Source organism: Ruditapes philippinarum, unplaced genomic scaffold, assembly GCF_026571515.1.
Source record: "Ruditapes philippinarum isolate M1 unplaced genomic scaffold, ASM2657151v2 ctg5871_1_1_1_1, whole genome shotgun sequence".
In the NCBI taxonomy this organism is placed as follows: Eukaryota; Metazoa; Mollusca; class Bivalvia; order Venerida; family Veneridae; genus Ruditapes; species Ruditapes philippinarum.
In genome coordinates, this window is record NW_026864041.1 from 41,164 (window position 1) to 69,118 (window position 27,955).

Genomic DNA, 27,955 nt, shown 5'->3' on the forward strand with positions numbered 1-27,955 from the left:
TCTTCCAAATCCGACATAATCAATGACAATCTGGTAAGAGAGTCGTCACCAGCACTTAGCGAACCTTTTCATTATATAAATTTAAAATTGGAATAAAACTTTAAAACCAATAGACTGGATAAAATTGTGGATTTCGTAGAGTAAGAAGAATCAATTTCTGTGTGAAGCATGGCTCAAGTTATTATCTCTACATTGTCTCAAAATGTAACTGATGGCTATTCGACAAGGTGAGAATTTTTGTTTGTTTTAAATAAATTATATTGATATATTTTCTTATCTTTATACTGCATTATAGCAAATGACTTTAAAGAATTTCAACCGAGCTATATGTGATTATTATTATTATACTTTACGAATTTACGGGTGATGGAAAACTAATAATAAGAAAAACCCACATAAAATATTTTTATATATACTGTATATGTTTTAAAAATCACCATTAATAAACGCTACAAAATTTTGTTATAAAAATGAGAAGCGATTCAGAGTCAACATAACCGGGTCACTATATCAAACTTGACGTGCAATGACAAGAAAAAAAATCATGCCTATTGCTGTGTTCTCACCGCCGATCAGATCTACTCGATCAAGCACGATCAAGGGATCGGGTACCGGTCTAGCTCGGTCTGCATGCGTGATCGGGGGTGGTCGGAGCGGTCTACCTTGGTCGGCATGGCTCGGGCTTCCTACCCTAATTTTTTTAACATGTCAAAAAAATTCGAGTAGCGATCGAGTAGATAAGCGGTCGAGAAGCGATCATATAGTGATCGAGTAGAAGATCTAGTTGATCGAGAAAAAATCTAGTTTGGTCGGGTATACATCTCTTCCCCGTTCTGTACACGATCATCTCGACTTCTACTCGAGCATTATCCGATCAGGTCGAGTGGAAATCTGGCAACGATCGAGCAGAGGTCCACTTAGTCTAGTTGAGATCATGTATGACTCGCGTATAGGTCTGGGTGATGGAGAAGAAGTCGGGATGTTGGTCGGGTTGTCGTCGAGAAGAAGTCGTAAAACATCGTGTAGGGTCGACTTGAGGAGATCGTGTAGGAGTCGTGAATGTGCATTTAATCCAGCTTGGTCGGGCTTCATCGGGGAATTAATGTGATCGAGACGATCGAGTAGATCTGATCGGCGGTGAGAACATAGCATAAGCTAAGTATCGGTCATCTTAAAGTGGTTACATGCACATTGTCTACACAGAGACACTTATATACAAATCGTAAGTAAAAGTAAGCAAAACTGTAAATATGTTTGGTGAATACCAACACGTAAACATTTGTAAACTTGTTACATAAATACAAATCTATCATCTTTATTGAATAACTTTGCATTGTGGTATACTTATGCATTACAGATACAAAAGGACTGGCATTAAAGAATCATATGCTCTGGCATTATTGATACACTCATTCTGGCATTATTAATATACACTTTCTGACATTATAGATACAAAAGGTCTGACATTATAGAAAAACTAGTTTAAGCATTATAGATATTATTGTTTTGGCATTATACATATACTAGTTCAAGCATTATAAATACACTCATTCTGGCATTATATAAACACACATTCTATTTACACCAATTCTGGCATTAAAAATATATTCTTGAATATAAGATACACATGTTCTGGCATTATAGATACACACGTTCTGGCATTATGGCTACACATGTTCTGGCATAAAAAACACACACGTTCTGGCATAATGTTCTGGCATAATAGTAAACATGTTCTGGCATAATAGATACACAAGTTCTGGCATTATAGATACACAAGTTCTGGCATTATAGATACACATGTTCTGGCATTATAGTAAACATGTTCTGGCATTATGGCTACACATGTTCTGGCATAAAAAACACACAAGTTCTGACATTATAGATACACAAGTTCTGGCATTATAGTAAACATGTTCTGGCATAATAGATACACAAGTTCTGGCATTATAGATACACATGTTCTGGCATTATAGATACACAAGTTCTGGCATTATAGTAAACATGTTCTGGCATAATAGATACACAAGTTCTGGCATTATAGATACACATGTTCTGGCATTATAGATACACAAGTTCTGGCATTATAGTAAACATGTTCTGGCATTATGGCTACACATGTTCTGGCATAAAAAACACACAAGTTCTGACATTATAGATACACAAGTTCTGGCATTATAGTAAACATGTTCTGGCATTATAGATACACAAGTTCTGGCATTATAGATACACATGTTCTGGCATAATAGTAAACATGTTCTGGCATTATGGATACATTATAGACCCACAAGTTCTGGCATTATAGACACACAAGTTCTGACATTATAGATACACATGTTCTGGCATTATAGATACACATGTTCTGGCATTATAGTAAACATGTTCTGGCATTATAGTAAACATGTTCTGGCATTATGGATACACAAGTTCTGGCATTATGGATACATTATAGACCCACAAGTTCTGGCATTATGGACACACAAGTTCTGACATTATAGATACACATGTTCTGGCATTATGGCTACACATGTTCTGGCATAAAAAACACACGTTCTGGCATTATAGATACACAAGTTCTGGCATAATAGATACACAAGTTCTGGCATTATAGATACACATGTTCTGGCATTATAGTAAACATGTTCTGGCATTATAGATACACAAGTTCTGGCATTATGGATACATTATAGACCCACAAGTTCTGGCATTATAGACACAAGTTCTGACATTATAGATACACATGTTCTGGCATTATGGCTACACATGTTCTGGCATAAAAAACACACACGTTCTGGCATTATAGATACACAAGTTCTGGCATAATAGATACACAAGTTCTGGCATTATAGTAAACATGTTCTGGCATTATAGATACACATGTTCTGGCATTATAGATACACACGTTCTGGCATTATAGATACACAAGTTCTGGCATTATGGATACATTATAGACCCACAAGTTCTGGCATTATAGATACACAAGTTCTGACATTATAGATACACATGTTCTGGCATTATTGCTACACATGTTCTGGCATAAAAAACACACACGTTCTGGCATTATAGATACACAAGTTCTGGCATAATAGATACACAAGTTCTGGCATTATAAAAACACAAGTTCTTGCATTATAGATACACATGTTCTGGCATTATGGCTACACATGTTCTGGCATAAAAAACACACACGTTCTGGCATTATAGATACACAAGTTCTGGCATTATAGTAAACATGTTCTGGCATAATAGATACACAAGTTCTGGCATTATAGATACACACGTTCTGGCATTATAGATACACATGTTCTGGCATTATAGACCCACAAGTTCTGGCATTATAGACACACAAGTTCTGACATTATAGATACACAAGTTCTGGCATTATGGATACATTATGGATACACATGTTCTGGCATTATAGACACACAAGTTCTGACATTATAGATACACAAGTTCTGGCATTATAGATACACAAGTTCTGGCATTATAGATACACATGTTCTGGCATTATAGATACACAAGTTCTGGCATTATGGATACACATGTTCTGGCATTATAGACACACATGTTCTGGCATAATAGATACACAAGCTCTGGCATTATGGATACATATGTTCTGGCATTATAGATACACAAGTTCTGGCATTATAGATACACATGTTCTGGCAATATAGATACACAAGTTCTGGCATTATAGACACACAAGTTCTGACATTATAGATACACAAGCTCTGGCATTATAGATACACAAGCTCTGGCATTATAGATACACAAGCTCTGGCATTATAGATACATTATAGACACACAAGTTCTGACATTATAGATACACAAGTTCTGGCAATTTAGATACACAAGCTCTGGCATTATAGATACACAAGCTCTGGCATTATAGATACACATGCTCTGGCATTATAGATACACATGCTCTGGCATTATAGATACACATGTTCTGACATTATGGATACACATGCTCTGGCATTATAGATACACATGCTCTGGCATTATGGATACACATGTTCTGACATTATAGATACACATGCTCTGACATTATAGATACATTATAGACCCACAAGTTCTGGCATTATAGATACACAAGCTCTGGCATTATGGATACACATGCTCTGGCATTATGGATACACATGCTCTGGCATTATAGATACACGAATTCTGGCATTATAGATACACATGTTCTGACATTATAGATACACGAATTCTGGCATTATAGATACACATGTTCTGACATTATGGATACACATGATCTGACATTATGGATACACATGTTCTGGCATTATGGATACACATGTTCTGACATTATAGATACACGAATTCTTGGCATTATAGATACACATGCTCTGGCATTATGGATACACGAATTCTGGCATTATAGATACACATGTTCTGGCATTATAGATACACGAATTCTGGCATTATGGATACACATGTTCTGACATTATGGATACACATGCTCTGGCATTATGGATACACATGTTCTGGCATTATAGATACACAAGCTCTGGCATTATGGATACACATGCTCTGGCATTATAGATACACATGTTCTGGCATTATGGATACACATGTTCTGGCATTATGGATACACATGTTCTGACAATATAGATACACATGTTCTGGCATTATGGATACACATGTTCTGGCATTATGGATACACATGTTCTGACAATATAGATACACATGTTCTGGCATTATAGATACACATGCTCTTGGCATTATAGATACACATGTTCTGGCATTATGGATACACATGTTCTGACAATATAGATACACATGTTCTGGCATTATGGATACACATGTTCTGGCATTATGGATACACATGTTCTGACAATATAGATACACATGTTCTGGCATTATAGATACACATGTTCTGGCATTATGGATACACATGTTCTGGCATTATGGATACACATGTTCTGGCATTATAGATACACATGTTCTGGCATTATGGATACACATGTTCTGGCATTATGGATACACATGTTCTGACAATATAGATACACATGTTCTGGCATTATGGATACACATGTTCTGGCATTATGGATACACATGTTCTGGCATTATAGATACACGAATTCTGGCATTATAGATACACATGTTCTGGCATTATAGTTACACATGTTCTGGCATTATGGATACACAAGTTCTGACATTATAGATACGCGAATTCTGGCATTATAGATACACAAGTTCTGACATTATAGATACACAAGTTCTGACATTATAGATACACAAGTTCTGGCATAATAGATACACAAGTTCTGGCATTATGGATACACAAGTTCTGGCATTATAGATACACAAGTTCTGGCATTATAGATACACATGTTCTGACATTATAGATACACAAGTTCTGGCATTATAGATACACGAATTCTGGCATTATAGATACATAAGTTCTGGCATTATAGATACACATGTTCTGGCATTATAGATACATAAGGTCTGCTAGTTATGGCATTGTAGATATACAAATTCTGGCATTATAGACACACAAGTTCTGGCAATATAGACACACAAGTTCTGGCATTATAGATACACATGTTCTGGCATTATAGATACACATGTTCTGGCATTATAGATACACATGTTCTGGCATTATGGATACACCAGTTCTGGCAATATAGATACATGTACGCATTTTCTGGCATTATAGACCCACAAGCTCTGGCATTATAGATACACAAGTTCTTGCATTATCACATGGTGTTGTATAACAAGCAACGGTTGTTATGAAAATTGAGCTATGAGCTCAGGATTCGGTTCGCTTAGAAGGAAAAAAAATTGAACTTTGACGAGTAGAGACAGGTGCCGATGACATGATAGATGGTATGTTACTCCACTGACATACATTTTATGTTATAGCACTAGAGGGCACATTGTTCGTACCATCTTGTTCAACATTAATTTATCATAACTTTAATTAAAGTTTTGAAAACAATTTAGTATGATTTGTACGTTGATGGTTAATGTATAATGTATAATCATCTGATCAATGTAAGGTAAACAGAGATCGTGTTGCTAGGTACATGTCAATCTAATTATCAACCTTTCATCCCTTAAAAGTTTTAAAGTATTTTAAGTATATCAAATATCCATTGGTCTTACTCTAAATCAGATATATATAACACGTTAATATACTGTATCCTTTTTTTCTTTTTATATCGTTTTTTTTTATTTTGGTATTTGTGAGATAAAGCTTCTAATTTTAGAGAATATTAAAAATGAGGTTAACGATGCGAGACACTAAAATTAATGGGACTACGGACTTATAAATTTACTCAAAATAAATTGCAACATATTTAAATTCTTATAGCGGTTCAAGTAAAGTCAAACACTTCTTTCCAGATTGACAAATTATCGTATTCATTTGACGTTGTTTATTGCATGCTTTATTTCTTTTGTACCTTTGAACCCGACAATTATTTTCTTTTCTTACGAGACTAAAGCAATTAACATAATTATATTTAGTCAGCAAAAGCGCTGCCTAGGTAGGTTCATTGGCAAACAAATTCGTAAGATTCAAATGCTAAAATTGTTTTTCGAAATTTATTTCTAAATACATTTTGCTATTCAAAGTTTCCCCGCCTCTCCGAGCACACATCAGCCAAAAAGAGAAACAACAACAACAGTAACCGCAAATGAATTGTTTTTGATATTAAGCAAGTTTAAAATAAATAAATTTAATGAAAACGTTCTGATGACATTGAGGCAATCTACAATTTGACAATGATTGGACAAATACTCCAGCAAATACTGTACCGTGGGATTCAGTGAACATCCGATCAATCTCTTCTATAAAAGCGATTTTAAGTGTTCACGTAAATAAATGTCTACCAAAGCTTGCCCTGTTAGCCTCGTTCTGAGATATTTATGAATATGTATGAGGTTATATTAAGAAGGGTCTATTATATCTACTGTAATCATTTTTGTGGACGAGGAGCTATGCTCTAGTCTCATAAATATTAAGGTTTGTATATTTCTAAAATGCACAATTTAAAAGCGTTCAAGTCAAGCACGTCTGAAACCCTTACTTTATTTGAATAAAATACAAAATCAACAACAACACACACACACACACAAACACGCACGCGCGCACGCACGCAAGCACGCACACCTGAACCGTTAATGCGTCACCTCTGTAATATCGACTTCGGCTTTAGCATTACATACAATAAGTATTTTCGTGTTGTTTTTTCTATTTAAAGCTGCAAGCCAACATATGTGTCAAAATATTTCAAGATCATCAAACTTGAGCAAAATATTAATTTTTAAAAAGTGAAAATATTCAAAATTCAAGTAATTATTTACATGTTATAAGCGATTAAAGACCGATTTTACAGTACATATCACCATATTTCTACTGCGTGACTAACGCAACAAGGGCTATTTTCCTCTGGTAATTTACTCGGGTTGTGAATGCCGTTTGCGATGCGCAAACTATTATCTCTTTGTTAACTTCACAATATTCATTTTACCTTTAAACACAATTGCATGCTGCTTTAAATGTCTTTTTATGAATAGTACAAGGAAAATTTGAGACTGATATGTGAGAAGATTTTCGGACGATACCTTTTAAGCATAACTTGAAATATCTCATCAAACATTGTTAACGTGTTCAGTCAGCTGCTTTTCCTACTTAATTTACCTTATTAATTGATGCAGATAAGAGCTGGCGAAAACTAACTCAATACAAATTGTAAATCTTCCCGTCAATCACGTGACTCAGCATTTTCAAATAATAGGTTTTCATTGTCGTCTCTGCACTTATATTGACTTGAAGCAGATTCGAACTTGAAGGCAGATATAAGGGTATCTGGTGAAATAACTGAGTTGTAAACGACGAGAATCTGTCATCATGATTTACTGCACGTAGTCATTATACAAATCAAAGTGAAAACATTACGCGTCATCCAACATAAAACGAAACATATTAAACAATAAATAAAATACTTCTTTACCAAAAATATTACATTGATTTACATTATGACTCGCAATTCAGATATGAGGAAAACAGAGAAAAAAATGAAAATCACGGGATAAAATCCCGTCTTAAAACAATTTTTTGTGTGTGTTTAACTACAATAAAAAAACATGCGACAGTATAAATGATTTAAATAAGATAAAAAAAATTGCAGAACAAAGGTTAATCATTTTAGACGTGCCAAAAGCAAGAACATTTAAACGTGTCATACATCATATTATAAAAGGACGACGCGTGCAATTTGCGCTCGTTTGTAAGTTTATATATTTTTTTTGTTTAATGAATTGATGCTTCTGGTATATCATTACAAGTAAAATATCATAAACTGTAAACGTTAATTATACAATAATCAATCATAAAAGTAATCAAAACTACAATTACAAATACACCTATAAACTACACGATAAAATCATAAATAACATATATATTATACTCATAAACTACATAAAAATAAAGAGCAAATATGTAGTATTTAAATACTTATATTCGTAAACGTTCAGAAATACCACTGTACTACAGATACACTCATAAACTACATCTATACTTATAATCTACATTTAAGCTTATGAACTACAAAAATACTTACAAACTACGGATACACTCATAAACTACATATGTAATATACTCACAAACTACACATCCTTATAAACTACACATGTGCCCATATTTTCAGTTAAACTTAGAAACCTGGGTTAACTACAAACTCTTTTTACATTTCTTTTAATCTACATGTAAAAACACATATACTCATAGACAAAGATAGACTCATAACATACATATATAGATTGCAGTGAACTAAAAGAAAACTCATAAACTACAGTAAAAAAAGTTCAGATATACTACGAAACTGATATATACTCTTTCACGTCAGGCATACTCAAATATACATATATTTTTATAATACTGCACGTTTGTAACGTCAATTTTCATTGGATAATCGTGACGTTTATATAGTTTTATATACACGGCTGCGAAATCTTACTTTTTTGTCGAAAAATGAAGTTTGCTGTATTATAAATTCGTTATAAAGATTGTTGACAGGTTATATGGCCGTATATAAACGGCTGTTTGCAATATAACCCTCGCCTAACGGCTCTGGTTATATTTACAAATAGCCGTTTATATAGGGCCATATAACCTGTCAACGATCTTTATAACTTATAATATACACGTATGTACTCATAACATACGTGTATATTCATGAACTACTGTAAAGTTAACTGCAGATATACTCACAAACTACACATATACTTTAAATAATCATATAATTTGAGTCCGGATCCAAAAAAAGATTTTATACAAAAAAAACAGCGGCGCAGCCATGATGTAATCATGTAACCAATTAATTTCAATATTATCCTGTTACAAGGTGTGTTGATTTCTAAAAGTGAATTTCATCTTGGATCTATATCCTGTATCTGTCTAAACAAATCACTAGTCACCACTTTGAGGTCAGTTTATACCGGTTGTTATATGTTTTAAATATCGAATCTTTTGGTGGGTCATGTTATTGAAAAATAGATTTCGGCAGGGAAAACTTACAGGTAACTTTATTAAGAGATTGAAAATGGATAAAATTAACTATTTTGATAAGAGTGTTAAACTTTATGTTTGTTTTGTTGTACTCTTTAAAATTTTGTACCTCAGGAAGTGTTAATAACACACATTTATAAACATTCGGGGTTTTTATTGTATTCTTTGACATTTTAGTTTTGCTTTTGAAAGTTTACAAAAAATCGGTAAACATAAAGTGATTACGTTCACAGCTTTGCTGCGTTTCCTCCTTCAGTTTAGCTGTGTCTCGAATAAAATTTATACTGACTTGCAAGTTTATCTATTAAAGTTACCAGTTATCATAGTTTTCTATAAAAGTCCCCAATTATTATAGTTTTTTTATTATAAAAGTTACCTGTTATTTTAGTTTTTTTTTATTAAAGTTACCAGTTATCATAGATTTACTCTTAAAGTTACCAGTTATCATAGATTTACTCTTAAAGTTACCAGTTATCATAGATTTACTCTTAAAGTTACCAGTTATCATAGATTTACTCTTAAAGTTACCAGTTATTATATTTTTTTCTATTAAAGTTCCCAGTTATCATAATTTTCCTATTAAAGTTACCACTTATCATATTTTTTTCTATTAAAGTTCCCAGTTATTATATTTTGTTCTATTAAAGTTCCCAGTTATCATAATTTTCCTATTAAAGTTACCACTTATCATATTTTTTTCTATTAAAGTTCCCAGTTATCATAATTTTTCTATTAAAGTTACCAGTTATTATAGTTTTTCTATTAAAGTTACCAGTTATTATAGTTTTTCTATTAAAGTTACCACTTATCATTTTTTTTTCTATTAAAGTTCCCAGTTATTATAATTTTTTTATTAGACTTACTTAATTAAATTATTTATTTGAATAATTACAAATTTTACGACGATCCGATAAAATTTTACATTAAACTGAAATATACCAATTATTTTCACAATTATTAACTTATATGAATTTTATGATTCATTTTGGAACATGATGAAATTGTTTTTATATTGTTTGATTCAATCATCATCATTATTATTATACGCAACGCACCATTTAATATCTCTTGTCGTACAGCTCTTTCATTATTTTGAAAAACTCACATTGTTTTTAAAGCATCTGACCAAAAAAGCTTCCAATTTTACAAGTTGATAAAATAATTTATGAAATAAAATATTTTCAGAGAAACAAAACAAATGTACATACCTTCAGTATTAACCTTTCATATGATGAAACATTCAATATTGTGAAAACTATCAAAATATTGTTGTAACTCCTAGAATATAAATAGTTCAAGATGTCACCATCTCTAAGATACTACAAGTTGTTAAGTAAACAGTTTCCACTGTGTAAAAGGCATCAAAAGTTGTTGGATGGATTATCAAAATTTGATAAATTTTACGTATTTATTACAACTTACTTGTGATATCGAGGAATGTATCTAATCAATCTTGAAATCGATATTTTGAAAGAAGCCTGCATTAATCGTTATCTAAGTCAATATCTGTAAATCTGTGTTGTTGACAGAGGGAACATTGCACTTATAAAAGAAAAAGTTACCAAAAAGCTGATTTTCATGACAGTGCGCATGCGTATTACGGATTATACAACATAGGATATATTTATATAATTATTTATTTCTTTAATCGCCGATCGCTTAAAACATCATTCACACAGATTTCAGTTCGTTTGAAAATTACGAAGGTTTTTAAAGTTTGGAGAATTTTAAACTCTTTGGCAAAGAGTAATAAAGTAAGTTTAACTTGTTAATATTTTTGAACAATGTTAATAACTTGTATATTTGTATGATTTATAACTTCTCATATAGTAAATATATATTTTTTTCAATTTATAGTATATTTTTCTTTCAGTTATTTATTTGAATATTTTAACAGTTTAGGATATTAATTGAATGGTGTTGGGAGAAAATATCACTAGTTCTCATCAAAGGCAAGAGTAATTTAATGAAGAAAATGATACATTCTGCATATTTTTACACTTTCAACAAAAATGAAAAGATACAAATATTTGAGGATAAGGTATGTATGAGCATTGAATGTTGTTATGCAAATTATTCGGTAGTACCAAGCGTTGATTTATAATTAAATCATAACTAATCGTTCCTCGGTTTAAATAGTTTATTTAAAGGCCCTCTTTTCATACATAATTATAACAAATATAGCCTTCAATTTTAATTGATAGTAATTTTGGCTTTTTATCAAAAGTACATTTACACCCAGATATGAGTTCGTTTTTTTCTTTACCAAGGGGAAACATATAGAGGATATTGAATGAGTGTAAGTTCAATACTGAATCTATTGAACGAGTTGAATAAATTTATATTATGCGAGCCTCTGACGAGCATCATATTATTTTATTCAACGAGTTCAATAAATTCAGTAATGAACTTACGCGAGCCTCTGACGAGCATCATATTATTTTATTCAACGAGTTCAATAAATTCAGTAATGAACTTACACGAATTTAATATTCTGTTTATCACATACCAAAAGTAAAGACTGTTTAAAGTGAAAAAACGTCATTTTTCATTGACGCGCCTATAGTATAACGCTAACAATTAGGGATTTAACTCAATACAGGATTGGAATCATGATCACAAAATACACAAAAATCGTTTTTTTCACCGATTTTTACATTTTTCATTCATTATCATACCTAAATCGGTGTGAAAAGATGAATTAGACCTATTAAAGTTCATTCTGTTGGATATAAAGGCAAGATTTTATCATTTTATCATTCAAGCGCCTTGTCCGGTATATACCGGAATACTAAAAAACTAAAAAACGCGTCGTGTAAGGCAAATGACGTCACGTCAAAATATATGCACGGTCGTGCAATACCATATTTACGGAGTCGCAAAATCGGCACGGGTGTGTGATAAATAGAGGATATTGAATAAGTGTAAGTTCAATACTGAGTTTATTGAACGAGTTGAATGAAATTATATTATGCGAGCCTCTGGCGAGCATGATATTATTTTATTCAACGAGTTCAATGAATTCAGTAATGAACTTACACGAATTTAATATTCTATTTATCACATACCAAAAATAAAGACCGTTTGTAGTTTTTATGCCCCCACAATGTGGGAGCATATAGCGTTGCACTTGTCCGTCCGTCCGTCAGTCCGTCCGTCATTCCGTCAGTCCGTCCGTCCGTACGTCCCGAAATCTTGTGAACGCAACTCCTCTTAAACCGGATGGCAGATTTTGCTTAAACTTACAGGGATGAACAACCTTAATGTGTAGATGGTAGTAAAGGAAGGAATTTTCGCTGCGACCAAATTTAACAGAATTATGGCCCTTTGTTGATTTTTTCACTAGATACTATGTAGAAATTTTGTGAACGCAACTCCTCTTAAACCGGATGGCAGATTTTGCTTAAACTTACAGGGATAAACAACCTTAATGTGTAGATGGTAGTAAAGGAAGGAATTTTCGCTGCGACCAAATTTTACAGAATTATGGCCCTTTGTTGATTTTTTCACTATATACTATGTAGAAATTTTGTGAATGCAACTCTTTATAAACCGGATGTTGGATTTTGCTTAAACTTCCAGGGATGAACAACCTTAATGTGTAGATGGTAGTAAAGGAAGGAATTTTTGCTGCGACCATATTTAACAGAATTATGGCCCTTTGTTGATTTTTTCACTCTATTACTGTAGAAATTTTGTGAACGCAACTCCTCTTAAACCGGATGGCAGATTTTGCTTAAACTTACAGGGATGAACAACCTTAATGTGTAGATGGTAGTAAAGGAAGGAATTTTCGCTGCGACCAAATTTTACAGAATTATGGCCCTTTGTTGATTTTTTCACTTTATACTTTGTAGAAATTTTGTGAACGCAACTCCTCTTAAACCGGATGGCAGATTTGCTTTAACTTCCAGGGATTAACAACCTTAATGTGTAGATCGTAGTAAAGGAAGGATTTTTTGCTGTGACAAAATTTAACAGAATTATGGCACTTTGTTGATATTTAGTTTTCAACTTGTGGCACATGTAGTCCAAAAAATATTTGACCTAGAGTCATAAGATTGACAGAACAGTGGCATGTGGGGGCATCCGTGTCCTATGGACACATTTCTAGTCTTTGACGTGCATATACCGTAGTAAAACGCTAACATTTAGCGCGTCTTGACGCTATGTTTAAATAACGCAAAAGTGTCACGTCAAAACATATGCACGGCAGTGCAATACCATTTTAATGGATTCGCAAAATCGCCACGTGTAATAAAATCTTGTATTGCATGGGGCTCGTAGAGCAAATGGGAAAAATGAATTTATGTTATGAAAGACAAAAAAACAAGAAAGTAAACAATCAAAATCGGAAGGTTAAGAATTCAGACACTTTCCTTAAGGTCACGACCCTTTCCCCCTTTACTTTACTTACACAACTGCACTTTTTTCTAAGTACATATTGTCTAATTATTGTGGCGACCTGTAATTATTTGTGCTAGTTACCTAGCTATTTAGACGTGATGAAAGATGCTTTTAGTAAATTATCTGTACCTTTATTTGTCCATTATATTTAATGACGAGGTATAAGTGCAATTGTTCTACAGGGCGGAATAAGACAAACGGAAATCTTTGTACTCAACTGACACAATTTTGATTATTTGTTTACTCACTAATTAGAAGTAATCCGCAGTCAGTTCTATTGAAGAACAGTTCACTAAAGTGCGTCTTTTATCTTTTACATTGAGGTATATATCGTTCTTTATCGCTAGAGGTTAGTGAAGTAATGGGGTGAGTCGCCACAAAGTAAAAAAAAAAACAACATTTAATTGTATTCCTGCACATACAGATAAGAATGTTTATATATAAAAAAATGCAACAAATTGCACCTCGACAGGTTAATTTCACGATTTTGGGCGTTTGCGACACTTCAATATCAGACCTAAGTATCTACAAACAATTTTCCAATCAAAGGACGTCAATGCTGTTGTCTAGACACCATTTTTGGACAACTGAAATATTATGACAGAATTACAGAACTTAGAATTCTTAAGATACTCTGTTTAAGTTAATATTTGGGTATAACTTAAGCGTAAAAATAAAAGCGTTAGTGGACCCCTTTCAGTTTTTCTTATATAAATTTTCACTTTACATCTATTTTCGTAACATAGTTAAATGCATATGCTATACATAAATTAAAAAATCATTTTCACACACCGTAACACTTTGATTCAATACCCAAGCAAGACGTATATACTGTCTATATAACGTCAATACCCAAGCAAGACGTATATACTGTCTATATAACAAGCAAGACGTATATACTGTCTATATAACAAGCAAGACGTATATACTGTCTATATAACAAGCAAGACGTATATACTGTCTATATAACAAGCAAGACGTATATACTGTCTATATAACAAGCAAGACGTATATACTGTCTATATAACAAACAAGACGTATATACTGTCTATATAACAAGCAAGACGTATATACTGTCTATATAACAAGCAAGACGTATATACTGTCTATATAACAAGCAAGACGTATATACTGTCTATATAACACAAGCAAGACGTATATACTGTCTATATAACACAAGCAAGACGTATATACTGTCTATATAACAAACAAGACGTATATACTGTCTATATAACAAGCAAGACGTATATACTGTCTATATAACAAGCAAGACGTATATACTGTCTATATAACGTCAGTCTTTAGTCATTAAAATCTACAATCTGTTGAATCAGGCTAAATATTTGACTACTCGTTTATGGCTATTTCTAACATTTCCAACTTGATTTCCCTCAACACTGTTTAATAATATTTAAGAATGCATGTTGATCAATATATGGAATAACAAAGCTTTGCAATATTTGTAAATAAGATAAAAATCTTGCAAACATTTTGTTTGAACACATGATATATATTTATAGCAACCGTTTAGTATGTAAATTTCTAACAACCATTAAGTATGAAAAGTCTGACAAAATTTCTAGCAACCATTTAATAAAAACACACTGACATATAGTTATAGCAGCATTCATTTAGTATGAACACTCTGATGTCTATCCCTAGCAACCGTTTAGTATGACACACACTGATCACAACCATTTAGTATGAACATCATGATACAAATTTCTAGCAGCCATTTATTTTGACATATGCCGATGTATATTTCTAGCAACTATTAATTAGTATAAAGACTTAATATAAACTGAGGTATAATTCTTGCAACCATTTAGTTTTAGCAAAATGTACATTGTATATTTATTGAAACTATTTAGTATAAAAATCATTAACATACTGATGGATATTTGTGTAACTTTTTAGTAGTAACACACTGATAAACATTTCTTCTAAACAAATACTTTCAACAAACTGATCTTTATTTCTTGCAACCATCTAGTATAACACACAGCACTTGATGTATAATTCTATCTACAACGAAGTATGAATACACTTATATTTATTTTTGCAACCATTTGGTATAAAAACATAAATGTATATTTTTGCAACCATTCAGTATAAACACACTGATATATATTTCTTGCAACCCAACCATTTATCATGAACATGCTGATGTACATTTCTTCTCGCAACCATTTAGTATAAACATACTGATTTATATTTTTGCAACCATTTAGTATAAACATACTGATGTATTTTTCTTGCAACCATTTAGTATAAACATACTGATGTATTTTTCTTGCAACCATTTAAGCCACATTATGTTCAAATTTTCATACTCAAGTTGAGCTGAATTGACTTTTTATTTCAAAAGATTGACTGTTTAAAAGGTGTTTGACCAAAAACTTATTTTGGAAAATGTTTAGGATATTGATTATGTAAAGTAAATAATAAAATTAAAATGAATCATGGCAATATAAAAACTTATTTTGACTTTCACCTGTTTACTCACTGTGCATACCCTTGAATGGGCATAATGTCACTTTTAGTATAAACATATTGATTATTTTTTGCAATCATTTACTATAAACATACTGATGTATTTTTTTGCAACAATTTAGCATAAACATACTGATGTATATTTTTTGCAACCATTTAGTATAAACATACTGATGTATTTTTTTGCAACCATTTAGTATGAACATGCTGATGTATATTTCTTGGAAAATAGCTGATTTTATGCTATAATATGGTTTTATATACACGGCTACTGTTGATTCATGAAGAAATTTTACTTTTTTCTCTAAAAAATGATGCGTGCTGTATTATAAATACGGGCGGCTCGGGTTATATTTACAAATAGCAGTTAATATCGGGCCATATAACCTGTCAACAATCTTTATAACCAATATTATAACTGCTGGTCTAAACATTTCTATATAAAGCAATGTCACACTAATGGACAATGTCTGAAAAGATATCTTTATTTCTATTTGTTTTGATTACATGTATTTTTTTCGTTATTCATGGTGTTTTGAATCTCTATGTCAACCTTACTTTAAAGTGAGGTGATATCGCATTAATAAAATACTTTAATGGTATACAAAACGGACAACTTAAAAACCTCTGCAAAACGACGTCCCAATAGTGCACTGAAAACAAAATGAAATTAGATTCAGTTCAATGAAATCATAAATGCGCACTTGACGGTATCCACCGGCCAGGTCTTGAAAATTTGACTGTCGTTATTGACGTCATTGGGGTTGCGTCATACTTTTTCCGTGGTATGTGATATGTAAGATATTTTCGCATGTTTTAAAATATCTATTTTTAACGTTGTTTAAATGTTATACACACGCGGATAGAATATGCCACACACATATCAAAATATTATGGTATGAACCTTGAGAGCCTTCAGAAAAATCTGAAATCGCTGGCCAATACATAAGAAACAATTAACAAAGAAATAAATAAATAGATAGATAAATGAATGCGTGCGTACATGCATGCATGCATGAATGAATGAATGAATGAATGAATGAATGAATGAATGAATGAATGAATGAATGAATGAATGAATGAATGAATGAATGAATGAATGAATGAATGAAAGAAGTAAATTATGTACTCACGCTTTGCTAATGTCCCTGTCACCCTAACGACAGCTTATTATCGACGTGGTTACAAGTGATTTATGCTCCCTGTTCTTAATAAACACGGCTAGAGTTAATTGAAGCCTTGATTAAACTATAAATAAACGAGAAATCATTCAACTAAGACTATTCAAAATCATATTACAATTTCGTGTCAATTTAAGAAAATCTATTTTAATGCTTAACATAAAAATAAACACGAAGCAACATTTACATTTAAATAACTTGTTTTAACGCGAGACACTTGATGTAATTTGGAGTTTCTACAAGGCGATGTCATTTACCCTACCTTTTTAATCATTTTTAACATCGAAATGCAATTTGATGTAATTTTGGGTTTCTACAAGGCGATGTCATTTACCCTACCTTTTTAATCATTTTCTAACATCGAAATTGCAATTTCAATGTCTTCGATCATTTAGTTTCACACGGACTATTGATATTCTACAAGTATATATGAGACAATTGGAATTATGAATCTTGCATTTAATTAATTGATAGTGATTCTTAAGTAACATAAAATTTCATTTAACAAACAAAAGCTTTAGGAAATATTAGATCCATTTAGTTTAGATGAAGACTTGACTTGTATTGAAGTAATAATATCTGACTTACCTTTATTACAGCACGTATCTATTATACTTCACATATTATCCTTTACTGTTAATAAGGTTTTGTGTAAGTCCACATTTTCAAAACGGAAACAAGTGTTACATTCAGCAAACAGAGTATAACATGACGGTAATTATAGGACAATGTTGTGAATGAATGCACTGGAATGGTTGATGTTAGCATGAATTTCTTCCTCTGTTTAACTCGTGTTCGTTAATGTCATAGTTGTCACTTTACGTGTATTATGATTTAAGTAATGACTTTTGAACATATGACGGCTTATATTGCTGAATACGAATCAGTCTGAATATATTAGATGATAATACACAGGATAAGTAATGTACAAGTTTCGATGGTTTTCGAGAAAGTTATTATGTAAAAGATAATTGGATTAAATGAAATATTTTCGTGTGTCGAAAAATTCAATTACTGTATGTGTTAGCCATAAAAAGAGGAAATACGTTTAACAGAAGATTATTGTTTGTAAATATGATAGACAGTTTGACATGCTGTGTTAAAGTATATATTAGCCGGTTGTTGATTCATGGGGGAAAATATGCACGTCTTTCGTCATAATTTTAATCTTTTATGGGCAATGTTTTTGTATAAGCAAAATACATTATAGTAAACAATAATATAATAAGATATATAAACTGAACAAAAATTCAGTCAATATGAGGAAATTACCACTGATTTCGACACCGGCTAGCTTTGTATTTGAGGAAGGTGCAACAGGAAATAAGACTAAGTAAGTATCATGAACAAGAATGGAAATACAATTATCATTATATATGTCCCAAAATATTTTATTTGAACAAAGGATTGAAACTTTTTATGAGAATAACAAACTTTACTGTTATTATAAAACCAATATTTTCCTGAAATAAGTCTTGCCTAATTCAAATTGTACTTTTAATTTTAAATTTCGTCCGCAACCATCTAAAAATCTGAAATTAATGTATGAATGTCAATTTAATTTGTTTTAAAACTTTGACACGCATTTCAATACAGTAATAAAACGTCAAGGAAATCCAAATAAAGCTGTTTATCTTTGACAATAAATATACAAATAGCCGATGTTCTTGTTTTATGGATTATAAAACAAACCGACGATAGTGTAAATTAAAATAGCTACTTGTGGTTGCATACGTATGTATGACAACTTGTGTGTTTTATGACAGTGTATTACGTATGGACGTGTTATAAAGTTATATAAAACTGCATTACTCATTCACAATATACTTTAGGTTGTAAAAGTAAATTTGTGAATAAATGTATATGTGACATACTTGTAAATCTGAGTTATTTTCATTTCTTAGGACATTCTGTTTTTATCTATCATTAAAGAAAATATCGTCATCAACAATCATCTATGATAGCCTATATTTGATTTGATGCATGTCTGACAAATGAACATATTCTACAAAATATATGACAGTATCAATATACCTAATTATAACAATAATACAAACAGCATACAGTAAACGACAACAATAATAGTATAGACATCTGCCTTATTGTTGCAGCTTAAATAAAGTATTCAAATTAATGTTCTTAAAGCAAGTTTGTAATTAAGCAAGATTTGTTTCCCGGCATTATTTGTGTAAATCAAAAAGTATGATAAAAGTTTATTTGAATATGAATTTTAATGTTTCACATGTCGCCATATATATACATTATGCTTGAAGTTAAACATTGGTACTGTAAGTTTCCCGAACATGGCATATTCACCATTGTTTTCGTTTTACAAACTTCCCTTTATCGGTGATTATAGGCATATGCAGTAAGCGTATACATACTGATATAATTTTAACATCGACCAACAACCAAAGCATGATATACACTATTCACTTTTGATATGACAATAAACTAAGCTATAATATGTGCAAATATTTGACAAACCTTGTAAACTAGTTAAACAAGTAAATGTTTTACCTTTGATGTGATAAAAAGTACGTAATTTGTTTATATACATAAATCTCTATAATACTGATATATCATTGTTCATTCATATATCAGAATCAATTAACTCTTTGTAAGCATACTTATTATCATAATGTTATGTGCATTATTATATTCTCATAATACATTTAATTCATTTATCTTTTTAACTTATTAATTGATTATGAGATTAATTATAATTTATGTTGTAGCTACATTCATCATGTAACATAATTGCCTCATTTGATTCATTTCATATGAATATGTTAAGTTTTCAAAAATATATATACATGTATTAAGAAATAGCGACATTACTAAGTATTACAACATCAAGTATTACAATTGAAAGAATGTGATCATAAATAGTGCCATAAAAATGTGACCATTAGTAGTGTCATAAAGAATGTGGATGTTCCAGAAAATTTACAAAATAATTTCATTTAACAAAAAGGTAATAAGAAGTAAATTATTAAGGGAAAATACCACTACTCTTTAGTTTTAGATCACACAATATTGATATGAAAACACGTATCATTAAAGATTAGAATATTAAAATTTATCAACAGTTTTTTAATCAGATCACAGACTTTGTTGATACTATTTGATATGTTAAAATCGAGTCTGGAGATATTAGAAAAATGACTAAGACATGTTAATTAATTAAATTACAGACATAAATATGATAATATGTTTCCACGTTAAAAAAGCCCAGATAAGAAGTTTGAAGTTTCATTCAAACATCATTGCACGATTTATGCAGTTTTCTACAAAAAGAAATGGTTTGTTATAAAAGACAGAAAGCGATAAATACTTGACCAAACAATCAAATAGTTTCAATTTTTGCGTCGTCAGATATTATGCTGGACAAAACGATTCTTAACTTTAAGTTATGTTTGTGTGACAAGTCTTAAACTATTTTTTTTTTAATCTGTGAAATTTCAGGATGACATGGTTCCGAGCTTTCCGTGGCGATTTTGGTTACTCTAACTACGGAGATTACCGGACATCTGTCACATGGGATATTCCATTCGCCGCAATAATATATACATGCATATTGATATCATTAGCAGCTATTATAGCCGCTGCAGGAATACGAGGAAAAGAGGTAAACTATTGTCTTATATGGCTTTATTTTCAATGCTGTTCTTCAAATCGTTTGGTAATATCATATGGTTTCGTGCATTTAACATTCACTCAGCAGAATACATTTTTAATGTGGAAGAAAGCAGTGTATGCGAAAAGATAATGAAAGGATCATCAAACACTTGTACAAAGTATGAATTATGATACTATAAAGATTAAGCCAACTACACATCAAGACAAGTAAACCATGGCTCGTTTGAGGAAGAAGCAATCATTCTTTGTCATGTTCTTACTAAGCTCTTGTAGCCTCCTAAATGGGACAGCCAGAATATTAGAAAGACAGATTATTACAAAATACATTTACTCACGTCAAAATTGACCGTCATGATAAAACACTTAATATGTTTATTATTCTTTAATTTCATTGTAAAACAAAGAAACAACACATACATACATTCATACATGCCATCAGAAACTACCTGAACACAATAGAACAAATTACAGGTGTGTGTATAGATATATCTTATATGAATATTGTATAAGTGGGAATCCTTAAATAAGGAGAATCTTTTAATGAATGAACATGTTTTATGATATATGTGATATTTTCAGGAAATGATACACATGCATGTAATGATTTTATATTTTGTATATAATAGAGATGGTACACATTGGTTCGTCTGGTTTACAGTTTGGCAGTTGGAAGTATTATACTAGGTATTGTTATGCTCATGTTCTTTTCTTTCATCACACTACTTTATATGTTTCATTTTGTTTGACAGATGTCATAAACATGGAAGCAAATAACATATATAAATAAAGCAATTTATATTTACAAGCAGTAAAAAAAAAATGTTACAAGGACATATAACAGAGTAAATCAAATAATATACAAATACAAGCAGTAAAATTGTGAACACCATTTCGAAACGTTTTACGATAAGCATAAAAATGTTGAGGGAAAAGAATATGAAATAATTAACATTCTTATCACGATAAATATATATATACAATGTTTATAAAATGACTGTCAATACACTCATATTCCAGTAAGTGTTTTCGGATATTGTTGGCAACTAGGAGAGGTCGGAGTACACTCACCATACATATACAGAAGTAATGGACATATTAAGGGTTCTTTAGGAGTGAGAATAGGACTCAAAACTATCAATCTTACCTTACAAGGTAATTGCATGTATATATTTGCAATACTTTCATTGTTATCAAAACTTTGGATATTCCATGAAACACCAATGGCTGGTTTTAAAAGAGTATACCCTCAACAATATTCATTACCTAGTTGAATACATTATATATATTATTATAAGTTGTCATTTGACATAAACTTTTTATACGATTTAAGAATGTTTGGTGTAACCCTATCTGAAATGTCAGAGAATGTAAGATTCTTCTATTTCAAGTGTTTTATGGAGTAAAAAATAAAACGTTAAAAAATAGCAAAAATCGCAATTCTGTGAAATTATAACAAAATTGTAATGGTTTTATTTCATTGAAACAAGTAATATATCGTGACGAACGATATACCGATTGTATTCTTTGCCAGCTAAATAACATAAAAACAATATGTTTTTTTTTTAATTTTAGGAAAATTTCATACAGATGAAAACTCATTTAATTATAACGAGGAAATTGAACTAGCTGGAGGTTTGTGATCTTTTCATAACTTTAAATATCTTAATGTTATAGTATTTCCTGCAAAAAGTTTTTCCTCAAAACAAATAACAGTTTGATAAATTACCATTGCTGATGTTCAGATGTTCAATGTCAAGATGAAAAATGTTTTTAATATAAATGTAATATGTAAAACTTTCCTTGAATCTGGGCACTTAGATCCTATTTAACGGCACCCACCGTGATTGTCAAGTGTGTTTGGGACGTTAAAAAGATGATTGGTCTATTAAATCAATTTTATACAAATATTAGATGTCTTAGTATTTTGTTGTAACAATGTCTATTTGTAATGGGTTTTAAATAAAATAAAAGATTTGGTAAAGGTTTTAAGACACGAGGATGTTGATAAAGTCATAAAAACAGTCCGTTTATTTTTAAACATTTCAAACGAAAGACTTTCTGGTACAAAGACTTAATATTTAATAATGCGTGTGTGTGTGCTTTGGTAAATAAGACGGTAAACATCTGACTTATTCATGCAGCTTAGCATTTCCTTAATATCTATCTATATGTGAAATGACTTAACAAAATTTACAAGTTAGCAAATATTTTACTGTATGAATAAAAGTTAATATCTTCAATGTGTAAACTAATGGCAACAAACTAATTTAATCATTAACCCTGAAACTGCTGAATTTCTTAGATTGACTTTGGGAATACATCAAGGTGTTAATTTAGAGTAAGTCAGCTGACAATATAGAGCCTGATCACACTGTACGGGTATCCAGGCTAGCCTGGCGGCTCCAAACAGCTGATTCCAGTACATTATGCTAATGATAACCAAAAACAAAGTTTGAAATTATTTCAATCCATTATCTTTTCCAGCTGGGTGTCATAGATGTTTTAATTTACTTGAAAAATACAGAAAGGACAGTTAATAATTTATTGTTTTTTTTTTGTTGTTGTTTTTTGTTGATTTTTGATGTAGTTGTTTTGTTGTTTTTTATATGAAAGTTACTTTCTAATTTGACAGTAATTCGCCCTCCTTCACAAACATGGAACGCACTAGAACGCGGTCTACCACAACCACTACTGTCTATTATTGAACATTTTGATATCGATGCTGGAGGTCTAAGGTTCGGACGTGCTAGTTTCATGGCGGGTTATTTTGCTAATATTTTACTTTGGTACGTATTTGTTTTTCTTATTAAGGTTAAAATGAATGCAGTGCATAATCTGACAAATACGTAACGAATAATAAACACTTTTCCGAAGCGATAGGGGTATGTTGTTCTTCACGAAAAATAATAATTTCTTACTTCAGGGCTGCATTCGCTTTCTGGGTCACAGGAAACATTCTTTTGTGTAGTGTTATATGGTATGGTGCAGCGTGCTTTACATTGACTGGTGTTTGTATGGTTCTGGCGGCAGTAGTTTATGATTACCTTTGTCCACAGTCCGAAATCAGAATGCCATGTTCTGACGGCACTCTTGTGCTCACCTATGGCTGGTGTTTTTGGTCTACCCTGGTATTCGGTAAGTGGTTAATCAATAAATATGTGTTTCATATAAACTACTCAATCCTGATTATAATTTATGTAATTCTGTATATAAAACATTGTGTGATTTATCTCGTTCAGGTTCAAGTCTTAGTATTTATCATTTATCTTAATTATGTACGAGTACATCTCATTTATTAACTGGATATGTAACATTTTAATGTAGGTAGTAATAGAATTGCTGGTGACTGAATTTTATTTTATTTTCATTATCCTTAAAATCATATCACACATTGGTTCATTTATTTCATTGTTATTTATTTATTTATTCATTTATTTATTTATACCATTTGATATATGATTATTTGCAGACACTAGCCACGACAATTATATTTGTAATATTTCAGGGATATTGACTACACTCGTTGGTTTGATTTTGTTCACCCTCGACCAGAAGGTCCCAAAGAAATTAGCAGAGTTTTTTCTTCTCGACAATACACTAGATGAGAACGAAGAATATAAACAAATACCAGCTACGGCAAATGGGACAGATCAGACATATTCTCAAAACACACCAGATACATCTTTCAGATGTGTATGCTATTTTCATTCTTTTAAAATGTTACATATTGTAGCTTAAAGTATGTTCTATTTATATGCACATTGCCTTGCACATATTAATTTTAACACCTTGCGGACAAATCATGAAATGTACTTTTCTTTATTATCACCAATTTATTAAATACTAAGGTATAACTAACTTAAACAAAGTACTTCCTAGCCGCTTAATAAATGTTTATTACAACGACAACATCAACAAATGAAAACAAATTCATATATAATTCATTATAACATCAGTATTAGAAGGTAGCATATGAAGATATATGGTGGAGTCATACAAATATGATATCTTAATTTTCAATGTAGAATTCTGAACAACACGGAAAAAACAACAATATCTCAAATTCAAATAACAAAATCATATTGAATCTTAGACAAACATTTATTTTTTAATAGTAAGAAGTACTAAAAACCTCTCCTTTGTATAGCTGGTGACGTTTCTCTACACGTCTGTAACTGTTTTCTTTCTGTTCCAATTTCTTTCATTTTCGCCCGATTTGTAAAGGGATACCTACATCATATGTTTGTATATTGTAAGCGAGTTATCCTACTAAAATGAATGTCTTACAGTATCTCTCATTCGTATGTGATATTTTCCACACAGCTGTGCTCCTGCATAATACGGGACATGGTGGTCGAAATTTAACACTTAAAAGCATTATTTCCCATTTAATACGAAATAAAGCTGTCAAAAAAGATATAAATGCAAATTACAGAATGATATAAATGGATATTTAATTCCGATTTTCTAGTATTTATGCTTAAATAGTGTTCTGTAGGTGAGACTGTTGAACCAATAAATCAAAATTAACATTTTTATAGCCACATGCAAAAAACTGTGAAGACTTCAGATTTTCTCTTTATTCGTCATGGTCAATTTAATTTCCGTGTAAAAATTTGTTCTTCAATATAAGTAAATTTTTGTCATTCTTTTCAAAAGCAAGAGGACATTGGCCGCCAGCTATAAGTATCATTTTAGAATGTTTGCTTCATTTGCTGTTTCATTTGGTTTATTACTAACGTTAATGCTTTGATATCTATTCCCATATTAATACAAATGAAAGCGTTATATAATCTTTGACGTATCTTTACTTTGATCTTAAAGAAATTTATGCTAAATGATCCTTATAAGAAACGTTGAAACTTGTAAACAACGTATTCGGTACATTTAATCAAACTGCGATTAGGTGACTTTGCTGTAAATAATGAATTAAGTTTGTTCCTCCCTGAATTTTTAATAAAATAGAATTATTTTATAAAAAAAGCACTATAATTCGTTTTGTAAATGGTCGATTTTACCTTATTTAAATCCCGGCTTGAAAACATCACAATTTGAAATCTGCACAAGTTATTGAAATCTTGTAAATGAAAGAAATATGTTATGTTGTAATTTTTTTTTTCGAAGACAAATCTTTAAAATCAAATACATATTTTACAGGTCAACGAGAGGCGCACTTCACAAGGAGCACCTGTAAACTGGTATGTTAATTATGGGTACGATAGCCAAAGGTCGCACAAAGGCAATCCAATATACAATGAGCCAGTGCTTGATACCTCATTTACTAGAAATGAGTCTTTTGATTCCATACGACCTCGTGCTTTCAGCAACATCAAGGAGGAAGATGATCAGAACGAGACAAAAAGTGAGACAGATATAAGATTTGGGCAGCAGAATACAGATGTTCCTTTAACTACTGATCCGGACATGAATTTGGACAGACTTAGTGGAATATATGTTGACGTTGAGCCTAACCATAAAGGTCTCTCAATAAATGGGAAAAGGCAACCATATATAAAAGAGTTGGACGCTATGAGTGACAACCGATGATGATTATGTTGACAAATTGACCATTGAGAATTCGGGAAGATTAGCACAATCTAAGTTCCACTGACTTGCTTGAATTCCATGTTTAACTTGTATTATGCTAGAGAAGTATTTGTCGTGCAAAAAATGGCAGTTTGAGTCGGCAAACAAGCGTTAAAATATGACACAAACGTGTCATATTTACAGGTATATTAACTGAAATTCCTGAATAGTATCTTTTGAAATTAGCATTATGTTATCATGTATGGTACTATAAACAGCTGTTTTGAACAAAAGCGTATCTGTAGCACATAGACTTAGACAATATTTGCTTGTAAATATCTTCATTTTAAGCAAAAGACATCCACGGATGAAGGTTTGGTGAAATATTAGTTGTAGAGTAGATAGAACTGTATGGTTGGGTTTTAAAGCTTAGAGTTTACTGCCAGAAATCGTGTTATTATCAGTTAAGATAAACCCTGATCCTTTTAGCAACAACAAATATATTTTTACGAAAAAAAAAGAAGAGAAGAATAGTATAGTCTAAAAGATGTTTCGCATGAACATTAGTAAATAATGTCACAATTATGGTATCTGATATCTATGAAGAATGTGTGAGCAATGATTGGGACCTTTTTACATTGTCTTTCTGTCGTCTGGTTGTAACTTATGTGCTTCTGTCGAACTATAGAAATGTTTTGTTATGAAACAATTTTATTAATACGAGAAACATTTTGTTAAATGCCTACATTGTCTTTCAATTTTATGTTTTATTGAGTGTTCGTTGCATAATACAATGTAGTATATGTTTATTTTGTATAATTTTGTGTACCTATATGAATGTTGAATTGATTTTAATGTAAGAATAAACATTGTTATTTTAAATCAAAGGCATAATTTAAAGCACAAAGATTTTGATTTTTCAAAACCAATTCATTTGATATAGAATTAGAATAGCATCTTTCCTACGACGAATCTTGAACATTGATTGATTGTATTATTAGTAATTTTAAGTATACATGTATGTATTCTTTGCGTACTCTCATAGAATTAGTTCATTTTTTTATATTAAAACAATGTAAAGCACTTAATGACTGATACCTCCATTTCAGTAACTTTAAAGGACATTAATTTATATGATATATTAATTTGTTTACCAAATAAATTTTTTAAAAAAGTA

General features: G+C 31.3%; 1 protein-coding gene across 4 annotated transcripts; it reads left to right on the plus strand.

The window, feature by feature from the left end:
- The first annotated feature begins 18 nt into the window (after nt 1-18).
- LOC132724236 (dual oxidase maturation factor 1-like) lies at nt 19-27,955 on the plus strand. 4 transcript variants are annotated; one of them, XM_060709066.1, is made up of 9 exons: nt 19-227; nt 21,079-21,241; nt 21,879-21,936; nt 22,270-22,404; nt 22,825-22,884; nt 23,885-24,038; nt 24,176-24,387; nt 24,758-24,945; nt 26,410-27,955. In XM_060709066.1, exons 1-9 carry the CDS (start codon nt 169-171, stop codon nt 26,797-26,799), a joined length of 1,419 nt encoding a protein of 472 aa, XP_060565049.1. In that variant the 5' UTR covers nt 19-168; the 3' UTR covers nt 26,800-27,955. The 4 variants fall into 4 exon arrangements, with proteins under 4 accessions (XP_060565049.1, XP_060565050.1, XP_060565051.1 ...); XM_060709067.1 differs by lacking the exon at nt 19-227 and adding an exon at nt 9,435-9,540; XM_060709068.1 differs by lacking the exon at nt 19-227 and adding an exon at nt 10,972-11,283.

Excerpts from the sequence above, each read along its gene's own strand:
- LOC132724236 (XM_060709065.1), top strand. The coding sequence starts at position 18,870 with ATGAGGAAATTACCACTGATTTCGACACCGGCTAGCTTTGTATTTGAG. Across the intron at positions 21,937-22,269 it reads AGTTGGAAGTATTATACTAG|TAAGTGTTTTCGGATATTGT; the intron begins GTATTGTTATGC and ends CTCATATTCCAG. Across the intron at positions 24,946-26,409 it reads CAGATACATCTTTCAGATGT|GTCAACGAGAGGCGCACTTC; the intron begins GTATGCTATTTT and ends CATATTTTACAG.